The 12,013-nt window shown below is 35.3% G+C and overlaps 2 protein-coding genes across 4 annotated transcripts in view; both read right to left on the reverse strand.

The window, feature by feature from the left end:
- DSC2 (desmocollin 2) overlaps positions 1 to 12,013 on the reverse strand; it is a 308,378-nt gene that overhangs the window by 200,312 nt on the left and 96,053 nt on the right. The window lies entirely within an intron of this gene.
- DSC3 (desmocollin 3) overlaps positions 11,032 to 12,013 on the reverse strand; it is a 40,630-nt gene continuing 39,648 nt past the window's right edge. For 2 of the 3 annotated variants that reach the window (XM_081252233.1, XM_081252232.1), the window contains exon 16: positions 11,032 to 11,886. In XM_081252233.1, coding sequence (XP_081108359.1) covers positions 11,689 to 11,886 — 198 coding nt within the window. In that variant the 3' untranslated portion in view covers positions 11,032 to 11,688. Of the gene's footprint in view, positions 11,887 to 11,965; positions 12,009 to 12,013 lie in introns of all 3 variants that reach the window. The other variant, XM_081252234.1, reaches the window with a different exon arrangement.

The following is a 12,013-nucleotide window of genomic DNA, read 5'->3' on the forward strand; positions in this document are numbered from 1 at the left end:
AAAACAGCTACAATCAAAAAGCATACGATAATAAGCATTGGCAAAGATGTGGCGAAATCAGAACCTTCATACACCATTTGTGGTCATTTAAAATGGTACAGCTGCTTTGAAAAACATTTTAACTGTTCCTCAAGAATTTAAACATAGAATTACCATGTGATCCAGCAATTTCACTCTTAACTATATAGAAAAAAAATGAAAACATATGTCCACACAAAAATGAGCACATGAATGTTCATAGAAGCATTATTCATAATAGCTAAAAGGTGTAAACAACCAAAATGTTCATCAGTGATGAATAAATAAACAAAATGTGTATAGCCATACAATGAAGTATTTTTCAGCCATAAAATGAATGAAATAATATAATTGTTACAATATTGATAAACCTTGAAAATACTATGTTAATTAAGTGAAAGAAACCAGTTACAAAAGACCACATACTATATGGTTCTATTGAAATAAAATGTCCAGAATAGACAAATCTTTAGAAACATAGTAAACTAGTGGTTGCATATAGCTGGGGGCACAAGGGGATTATAACTAATGACTACAGGAATTCTTTTGGGGGTGATGAAAATGTTTTTAAATTGATTGTGGTCGTGGTTGCACAACTTTGACTATAATGAAGATATTCAGTTAATTACACATTAGATTAATTGTATAGTATGTGAATTGCATCTCAATAAAGCTGTTAAAATAAATAAACTAACTGGTTAATTGGCAAATCAATAAATAAGTAAATGTAGAAAACTAGTAGTAGAGATATAATGAATTTTTTTAACTGGATTGATGCAAATATAGTAAGGAAAGAGGAATAAAGTGACAAAAAACAGATGGTTCTAAAAGAAAACTAATAGCAAGATGGTAGACTGAAATCCAACTATATCAATATTTAAATAAATGAATTAACCCAGTTAAAAGATTTCTCCTTTATTATAAGACAAGATCAAACTACATGCTGTATGCAAGAAACACACTTTAAATAAAGACACAGATGTGAGGAAAATAAAGGAAAGGGAAAGAAATATACTCTTAGCAAAATATTTAGCAAAAGAAAGCTGGTGTAGCTGTATAACTATTAAACAAATTAGAATTTAAGGCTAAAAATGTTACAAGTGATAAAAAGAAACACTTCATAGTGATAAATCGATTAAACAGAAAGATATGAAAATTTATATAAAATTGTCAAAAAATTCAAGACAGGCAAATCCATAATCATAATAGGAGGTTTTAACACACCCCTCTCAGTATAGATGTGTGATAGAATGAGCAGACCAAATATGTGGTAAAAAATACAATATTTGAGCAACCTGATCAGCCAAATTGACCTAAATGACATATATAAAACTTAACTTGCAGCAACTTCAAAAAACATATTATTTTAAATTTTGAAAAGCAGGGAAGTAGAATACCCCTTTTTTTTGACAATTTCAAATAATGAAATGTTTATTGCATTGATTTGAGAAATTTTCTACATAATTTTCAGCATTGTAACCACTTAGGAACAAAAAAACAGAGTGGAAATTAAATAAACTTTATAAAAGAAACAAATCGAGGGGCTTCCCTGGTGGCGCAGTGGTTGAGAGTCTGCTTGCCGATGCAGGGGACACGGGTTCGTGCCCCGGTCCAGGAAGATCCCACATGCCACGGAGCGACTGAACCCATGAGCCATATCCGGTGAGCCTGCGCCTCCGGAGCCTGTGCTCCGCAATGGGAGAGGCCGCAACAGTGAGAGGCCCGCGTACCGCAAAAAAAAAAAAAACACAAAACAAACAAACAAAAACTGCCTAAAATAAAGTAACACATTTGGTATCACTAATAATTGTCCATTATTTCTGCTTCGAAGGCCATAGTAAAATTAGTAAAATATACCAGTTGGCTTGGGAAAAAAATCCCCATTGACTGTCCAAAATGCTGGGATTCTGAAACTGCCTAGATTGGAGGAGAAGAAAAAAAGTCATCTCATCAACAGAGGTATGAAATGAATGTGGTCAATATCTACATGTTTAGCTAATATTATTTTAGGTAGAAAATAAAGGAGCAGGGAAAAACACCACTTAGACTGGGCTCTATCCTGAAATGTTAACCTCATTAATTTTATAATAGAATTTTAGAAAAATAGACCATAGCCCCAAATTGGGATTTTTCACGTAATGTTGTCAAGGTATGAAAAATAAATTAATTTTCTCATAGAAACCATCTCCAGTACATTTATTTGATTCATGTTTCATATAAGCAACAGCAGCAACAGGAAGAAAGCACTTGTAAATAGCTATCCACCACACATGAATTGCACCGAGCTTTTATGGTGTGTGAAATAAAGCATTTGGTTTTGAACAGAGAAGAGGAAAGGGGAAAAAAAAGAAAACAGTAAGTTAACAGTGAGTTCAGGTAGAGCTGACATAATTAAGAATAAAGTGGATTAATAATCACTGTATCATACACTAGTCATGTCTGATGGCTTTCTAAAATTATCTGAATGTTATTTGAGGACATAAACTCAAAGATAAAATTAGCTCTGTAGTAGAACAACTGGACAAGTGCCCTCATCTCTTATTATAGTGAATGTCAGTAAACACAATTAAGGTGATGTTTAATTTATAATAAAAGTTAAATAAATTGCCAAATTTAATCTCCTTAAGATCTTCGCTTTACATTATTCACAATAGCCAAGACATGGAAACAACCAAAGTATTCATCAACAACTAAAAGGATAAAGAAATGTGATAAATATAGATATAGATATATAGATTTATACATGTGTCTATAGATCTAGGTATAGTATAAACATAGGTATAGATGATATAGATATACACACCATGGAGTTTTATTCAACCATGAGAATGAAGGAAATTCTGCCTTTTGGGACAACATGGATGTACCTGCAGAGCATTATGCTAAATGAAGTAAATAAGACAGAGAAAGACAAAAAAAAAAAAAAAAAAGATCTTCGCTTTAATCTGCTTAATCGTCAAGAAGATGGTTCTGTATGTTCGTTTATTTGATAGACTCCTTGAAACATACATACTTATGTCCTTTACCTTTCTTACCAGAATGAAAAATTATAGGACTGTTGGTGTAGAGATAAATAGAAAACCTAAACTGTGGAATACATGACATCAGATTAGTAAAGACACGCAGGCCCTGTTTAAGAGGGATGTTTTTCAAGCCTTGTAGGAAAAATGGATTGACTTGGGGTGGAGACAAACCATTCAAAGGTGACGTAAGCTGGCTGGAAGGGAAACATCAGATCTGAAATCAGACCTGCCTCATGGCTGTAGCGACATGTTCAAAGACAAGTTGGATTCCCATTATTGGAGGAGAAACAAGATGCCAAGCGCTGACATTGGCAGCTTGGTTCCCCCCAGAACACTTGCCGGTTCACGCCTATTTATGTATTCCTTGTGACATTCCAAAGTCACTCACGTGTGCGCCTCCATCGTGACATGTGAAGGAAGGGATCTGGTAAGTAGAAAAGTTAGGAGGCAACTCAAGTCTAAGTCGGGGATGCAGTAAATAGAAGACAACAGGAAGAGAAAGGAGAAAGAGGAGGAGGCAGAGGGGTGTGATGGGGAGGGGAAGAAGAAATGAGGAAGAGGAAGCAGAGAAGAGAAGAAAATTTTAAAAGAGAGAAGGCAGCAAAGAAGGAAGAGAGAAAGAGGAAGAAGAAAACCCTTTCTATGTACTAACTCATCTCACCTGGGGAGTAGGAACTGCTGTTATAATTCATGTCTCTCCTCTGCCGAAGACCTGCTAGTGGACGCTTACCTTATCCAAAGTAAGACCCCAAACCATTATGGTAGCCACAGAACCCTACAGGATTTTCCCATGGTGACGCCCCCTCCCCGGCCCTCCCACTGTTCCTCCCTCTTCCCCTCAAGTTCAGCGACACCAGCTTCGTGGAACACACCAAGTAAAATCTTACCTCAGGGCATTTGGGTTAGCTATTACCTTTCCCCAGAACGTTCTCTGCCCTCCTCAGCCCTGCAACAGGGTTTCCTCATTCACTTCTTTCAGGATTTTGCTCAAAAGTCACCTAATAATAAAGACTGTTATAATTATAGCCACTGTTTAAGAAAATAAAAATCTCCCATAATTCTGTGTGCCCTTTTTCTGCTTTATTTTTTTCTTTACATCATTCATTGCTCCATGACATGTATTTGTACATTTGTTCATTATCTGTCTCCCTTCCCTTCTTGGGATTTGTCATGAGAACAGACTGGCTGTTTTATTCACTGCTATATCTTTAGCATCTAGAACTGTGCTTGGCATGTGGTAGTTGACCAAGAAATAATTGTCAGTGATTTACTGACTGACAAGGAAGGAAGGAAGGAAAGGAGGGAGGGAGGGAGGGAGGGAGGAAGGAAGGAAGGAAAGGAGGGAGGGGGGAGGGAAGGGACTTGCTTTAGACAATAAACAGAAGCACAGTGAAATAATAGTTTGTCCAGGTTACTTGGCAAGTTAAATAAATTTACTGTAATGAGCCAAACAACCTTTGTAGTTATTTAGAACATAACTTGTGTTCAAATTTAAAGCTGATGTTTTCTTTGTGTATACATGTGTGTTTTTGTTTTATTTTCTTGTGCTTCTCTTTGGATCATTGTTCTAAATGTGTTATCCTCATCTATCAAGATAATAATCTTATTCTATCATTACACATTCAGTATGAGTGTTGGTGTGTAGACTGGAGATGGGAAATTAGTCTAATTTGCTGCCTGAGATAATAATTTGCTCAATTAAATTACCTACAAATCTGGTCAGAAAATAGGAGCTTACAACTTTTTCAAGGATTAGTAAAATAGTTATAAAAAATTAGGGGGCATCCTAGATCTGAAGATCTCAGGAAGAGAAATCCTTCCCTCTGATCCCCAATTGCTTGAAGTAGCATAAACTCTTTGAAACTCAGACACAATCCATGAATAGATGAGTGAAAGAGAGCCCTAATTTTAGTCTGATAAAATGTCCATTTTTATTTTATTATTGCCAACCAGCTAAATAGGGTGTGAGGGGACTGTCAAGATAAAGACAAATTAAGTTATGAAAAAATATTGACATATTTTCTACATCTGGAATTGTGATCATGGATATTATCTGTGTTCTAGGTTTACACACATACAACATAGAATTCCTTCTAAATCATACATGATCTTCCCAAATCAAGAGGGTGAGGTGAATAAGGCTTCTTTTTGAAAAATACAGTGTTTTGAGAATTGGACTGAGGAAAGTATTCATATTTAATTCTGAGGACCATTCCCAGAGTGGACCAGGTACATACAGTATCACCAAATTAGAATCACAGAACAACATGTGACTAAAGCAATGTGATTCTAATAAAATTCACATCACTTTTTTCCTCTCTGCTTTGCTTTTTTTCCTTCTATGCCTAATATGTTTAAGCCGTTTTCTTGCATTCCCCCAAATAAACTTGTTATTCTCTATCTGCTTTAACTTGACTATGATGATTCATATTAAGAAAAAAACACAGAAATTTCAATGTAGCAGGAATCTTTGTGAAATTGCACTTTTGCTTGGAACTCATCACATCATGTCAGAGAAACTTGCATAGTCTATGAGTCAAAATGCCAATGTCTCAGCTGCCACCAGTAATACAATTCACCACTACAGACAATTTGTCTCTACACAGGAAGTGAATCTAATAAGGTAACATGGAAATCTATCCTTTAATTTAAAAAATGTATTATCACACAGCTTGTATTTACGTTATGTAGTTTGAAAAAAAACAATAAAATTAATTTAATAAATACGTGGGAACTTGGTAACAACTATTCAGGTTTCTTCTAGAATATTGTATCTCTTAACTTGCCCCTAAGTAAAATACTAGCTTATAATATCCCAAGTGTGTATTTTCCCCACTATTGTTGTGCTGTCCACAGGAGATAGAACAATGACAGAAGACATAGGTTGCAGGTGTTTCTGCCAATGTTTTAGCTTGTTTCAAATTGCCTTCTGAAGATACTTCTGCTTTTGAAGTTACATGTGACAATAACAGCGTGCTTCTCTGGCACTGCCCACATGTTTGTACATCCCCAGGTGTCTTCAGGCTGTGCTCAAACACAGCAGATGTCTGAGTGACTGAAGGGTGTATGAAAAGGAGCCAGGGACACTGGGAACCAGAGGAAAAGGCAGAACACCCTCTCCTACCCTGAAGACTCATGGAAATTACCTCGCCCAAGGACACCTGAACCCAGTTTTTCCTGAAGGGAAGTATATTAGGTTTTTTCCCCAACATGGTGAGAAACACATGACTTGAGATGTACCGTCAACAAACGTTTAGGTGTACAGTGTAATATGGCTAACTGTGAGCACAGTGTTGTACGGCCCATCTCTAGAACTTTCATCTTGCATGACTGAAACCCCACACCCATTGAACAGCAACTGCCCATTTCCTCCTCTGCCCCCAGCCCCTGGCAACCACCATTCTACCTTCTGTTCCTATAATTTTGGCCACTTTCCATACCTCATATAAGCATACTCGTGCAGTATTTGTCCTGCTGTGACTGGCTTATTTCACTTAGCATAACATTCTCAAAGTTCAACCATGTTGTAGCATGTGGCATGGTTTCCTTCTTTTCAGTGGCTGAATGGTGTAGCTGCTGTGAAAAATATATGGAGGTTCCTCAAAAATTTAAAAACAGAACTACGGTATGATCCAAAAGAACTGACATCATGATCTTGAAGAGAAACCTAAACTCTCATGCTCATTGCAGCTCCATTCACAATAGCCACAAGGTGGAAACACCTAAATGTCCATGGATAGATGAATGGATAAGAAAATGTGCTGTATACATACTTCCCTGTCTTTCAACAATCACCAGTTGCTTGTTTGAATAGTTGGAAAGAATCTCAGTTCACTTCTCCAGAAGTTCCAGAAATACATCTCCTTTCATTTTTCTAATATTCAATTTCTTTTTTGGGTCATTATTGAGTCAAGGTGGCAGAAAACAAACCTCAGTCATTTGGGATTTTATCCTCAGCTCTCTTTTCTGGGGTTAAGTCTCACTCACTTCGATAGAGTACCAAGTGGCAAGTGGCACTGAGTAGGGAGAGAGTCTGGTGGTTGGTCTTCGACTCACACAAGTGGTCATTAAGACAGCTCTTAGTCTGATCAGGGTTACCTGGATGACTTAGACCTTGAATCTCTAGATGTTAATTCTCTGGCACACGTACACAGAATCTAATAAAAACAGAAGGACTTAGTTGCTTAAATGGGATGTGGGTTGGGGAATAAAAACAACCTATCAGAAAGAAAAACATGCTATAGAATTGTTTTGTGTGTTATGAGCACAAATTTTGGGGGGGAATAAGTGTCTCTTCCCCCCTCCTCCTCTTCTCCTATATAACCATAACCTCTTCTCCAAAAAGAGATCAGATATTGTTTTATATTATATTCAACTACTTAATTTTACTTCCTATATACATAACATTCATAAATCTTTTACTATGTACAGGCAATGTTCTACATGCTTTAAATATATGAATTCATTTAATCATCCCCACAACTCTGTAAAGTTGGTATTGCTTTTTTGATTTTAAAGATAAGAAAACTAAGACTTAGAAGAGAAGTAGCCTTTCTAAAGTTACACACTTAATAAGTGGCAGAGCCAGGATTCAGATTCAAACAATCTGACTCTAGATTCCATGCTTCTCAGCCACTATGACCCCAAATCTAACCAAACCAATTCTGCTGGACATGTGGAATGAAGAATGGAATATTGCTTGATTTTTTTTTAACTCATAATGTTTTTCCTTGACTACATTGCTCCTCCAAGTAAGAATCCTGTATCACTGTATTAATTCTGGAACATTCCGCAACTACAACCTTACAATACTTCTTCACCAGTCAAAATCAGCTGATAGTTAGACAGATATATAGACAGACAGTTAGCAGACAGCTATCATTTGTAAAGCTGTGCCCCCAAATGGTGACCTTCTCCCAAATAGTATAATGATGTTGACAATTTGGTAATGACCCCTTCTCTAAAGTATTTCCCTATAAATACAGTGAAACTATTACTAAGGATCTGTTTCCATTCCAGTCTTAAGCACAATTTTGCAGCATGACCACCTTGGAATAATTTAATCTCTAAGAATAGCAAAGACAAGAAATCAAGTTAACATTGTTTTATTATATCCCAGATCTGTAAATATTGCTTTACACATTAAATTTTTGCTTATTTTAACCTGCCATGTTTCTCTAAAAGCAAAGTAACTTCTCTGAACAGCAAAATTAAAGCTCTGTTAAAAACGTTGCAAAATCTCACTGCATTTTAGACGGATAGTTAGCTGCTTCTTTACAAAAATAAGAAAAAAATAATTTGTACATTTACATAAAAATTCAAGAACATTCACTGGAAGAAAAATTAAAGCTTCAGAAAGATATTTTCTTTCACACTAAAATAGCATAATTTTCACCTTAAACATGTAAGGAAAGAAGAATACTATATATTAAAAATGTTTACATTAAAAATAAGAAGCCCTTAAAAGGAAAATTACTCTTTAAAATGTCTAAGTCTAAAAAGCTAGGTTTCAGGAGCAAATTAGAAAACAGAAAATGGAGCATCAAATAGAAAATTCAGACACCTGTTTAATTGAAGATATCTATCTCAGTGACCAGAGGGCTACATTAGGAATCCAGTATTCCCCGTGAATGCTGCGTTTGTCCTGCACAACCAGTTCAGGCCCATCCTGAAAACGCTTTCAGACTCAGCAAGGAGCCAGCTCTCTTCTTGATTCCACACTCCAAATAAGCTGAGGCAGAGAAAGGGTTGGTGACACTTCATCAAACTCAAATGGCAGCTGCCACTGGCCTGAGAAAAAAGGAAAAGGAAGGGCCTGGCCTAGGACAAATTAAGAAACAAACAATGTTGCTTCAGTGTTTACCACTCATGTTCCTTTTGTGGCCTCTTTGCCCTTGAAGGCCTGGGTTTTCATGTTCCTCTCTGACTGTGCAAATACCCTACTTGGGCTTGCCCTCTCCTAGAGTTCTCTGTGTCCCCACCTGACCACGTGATCTTTTTCTTTCATGAATTCAAACTTCTTAGTTCTTCTAGTATTTAAAAAATCCTCGTAAGAAAGCAAACCCGTAAAAAGTAATTTATACTGAAGGGTGATTGACAGCCCAGAGTATTTGCCAGCTAAGTGTTATTGACAAGGTTGGGAGAGAGATTAAAGAAAGGGGGTCTGATGGGAGGGCTGATTTCCTTGAATCAATCTGTCTCTTTAAAACAGGGCAGTGATTAGGGAAATGACATTTTATAGTTTCCAGGCTTTGATTAGAACACAGTATAAAGGTGACAGATTTGAGGTCTTAGGACAGTCATGCCCACTTTTGTAAGATTTACCCCACCCCAGCCCCCTTTAGCCTTTAAATCGGACCCAGAGAACATGGTTGTTTGGCTCTAAATTTTTTTAAATGTCGATTGGTAAGAGAGACAATGAAAATGGTTATAGAAGATTTATTTTTACCAGAATTAGGTTAAAAGAAGTTTTTAGTGTTAGCTCCAAGAAAAACATTTCATCTCTGGAAACCTGTCACTGGAAGTCAAGGAGCCCTAGCTGTGATAGACAGTCACCAGTTTGCTCCCAGTCTATAGATGCAGAAGGAGACTGCAAAGCAAATCTACTGTTCCACGTGATCCCTTCTTTCCTTTCCACTGAAACCAGAAAAGCTTAATTAACTGTATACAATTTTAAACAAATTACATAAATGTAAATGAACTATTTCCTGATATGCTTAGTTATCATGCAGCACTTAAGAACCAAACATAAGTTCTCTATTTTTTAAATCCTGGACTTCTATTATAGAACACACCACAACCCCCCCCTCATTTAAAATTAAATGTTTTTCACTTTGTTTTAAATGGTTTTTCACTTTGTTTTCCACTTTATTTTAAATGTTGCATTGATTGATGATTTAACCATTAATGATTAGTGGTTATATATTTAACCATTAATCAATAAATATTAATATGTATGTATGTGTATATATATACATATATCCGGTTCAAACTGTATTCCTATCGAACATTGCCACTTCATGGGCTGGCTCAACAAATTCTGCCTACAAAGTAAAATAAAGAATTTTTTTTTTGCAGGGGTCAGGTCGGGTATGGGGAGCAAGTCCCAATTCTTCATGGCTACAAAATTTTATTTTTTTTATTTTTCAAAATTTTAAAATTAATTTAGTCTTAATTATTTTTCTTTCAAACTTTTCTTCAACTAGTGGTACCTATTATTTGTTGTCTATTTTTTAAACTATCATTTGAAGTGAGTATATAATAATGTGCTATTAGGTTTATCATAAGATTAGATGTTAATTATTTTAAGTTTAAACGTCATTGCTTTGGGGAATTTTGCAAGGCCTTCCAGAGGCTGTAGCATGTGAACAAATTTGAGAAGCACACAATTTAAGCAACACCTTGGAAGATATTAAATTGCACCTAAGGTTTAAGTTTCCCTATATTCATTTGATTCATTATAGCATTATGTAATATTTACCTGCTTTAATAAGGAATAATAATTATTTTCAAATAATTTTATTTGAAAATGGTAGTGAATAGAAATGAATGTTAATGCTCATTGCTACCATAACTACGATGGGAGTCTGTTTCTTCAGACTGATTCAATGGCGTAACTACAGTCCATCTAAGGATAAGATATTCTAATTGCAAATGACTACTGTTGAGAGAAAATAAAGAGCCATATGTGCTAAACTTGCAAATGAAAATATGAAAGTATAATTCTCAAGAGAAGAAAAGCAACTTTTTCTCAGCGTAGTTCTCATTACTGGCAAGTTATCAAAGGTAGTTCTGAATCTCAGGAAAAAGACTTGTGATTACAATCTCAACAGAAGATCTTTACATTAAAATACTGGCAATAACTTTGTATGGTGAATATAGTTTTCTTTCCCGAGATTAAGGAAACTTAGATATATTCCTCATAACAATACTTTTGTAAACCATAAAACACACTTTCAAAAGTATAAAAACAACACTTTTTGGGGGGGAGGGTCTACACTTTCCTGGTCTAGTTTTCACATTGTGGCTCTGTGTTTTTGAGACCTTGTTAGGGCAATCTAGTATCTAGAACTGCTCTTCATGATCTAATTGCTACCCAGAAGAAAAACAAAATTCTAGTAGGCTTCAGAGCAAATGACCAGGTGCTGTTGATTTTTTAGAGCTAAAAATATCCAACATAATTTGCCATAATGATTAATATTCTACTTTTATCTAAATCTGGAATAAGAATGGAATTTCTAGCCCAGAGAGCTGTTCTACTATAGTCAGTCAAATACAGCTTCTATTGTTGGACTAATATTTAGCCAATGTATTTATTGGAAAAATATATGCAAAGAAGAGGAAGTCCTTTATAGACCTTAATTCCAGTGCTATAGCATGAGATTTGCTGGCTGTTTATTTACTCAGCAGTAAAAGAGGCAAAATCTGTTTTAACATTTTAAACTTCCTGAAAAGATAAGTAACAAACTGTTTTAAAGTAAAAATTGGTACGTAGCATAATTCAAAAATTTTAGAAAATTTCATATATATTCATATTCATATATATCTAGATATCCAGATATCTAGATATAAATTAAATTTTACAATATCCCTTTCAGAAACCTCCAGAATGTCTGACAAAGATATATCTAATTGTAGCACTGTAACATTATTTCTTTGTGCATGTTTCTGCTAAGGCAGTAAATTTGGTTTCCAAATTATTTAAAAAGTCAAGGCCATCTTCTTCCTGTTTTTCACTGCAGCAACCTACAGAACCAGCTGGAGACCCTCTTCCTTCATAGTTATACGTAAGAACATAATCTTGAGATGGCATGTGGTCTTCATCCTGATTACATAGATGCAATTTCTGTAAAATTTAAAAAAAGGGATTGTATTATTGTTTTAAACACACTGAAATATAAACATAAAATTTATTTTTTATTTACCTTTTATGTTTAATTTTTAACCAGTGTGTCCTCTAATGGATTCCTACA

This window comes from Mesoplodon bidens (genome assembly GCF_964165515.1).
Source record: "Mesoplodon bidens genome assembly, chromosome: 13".
Taxonomy (NCBI): Eukaryota; Metazoa; Chordata; class Mammalia; order Artiodactyla; family Ziphiidae; genus Mesoplodon; species Mesoplodon bidens.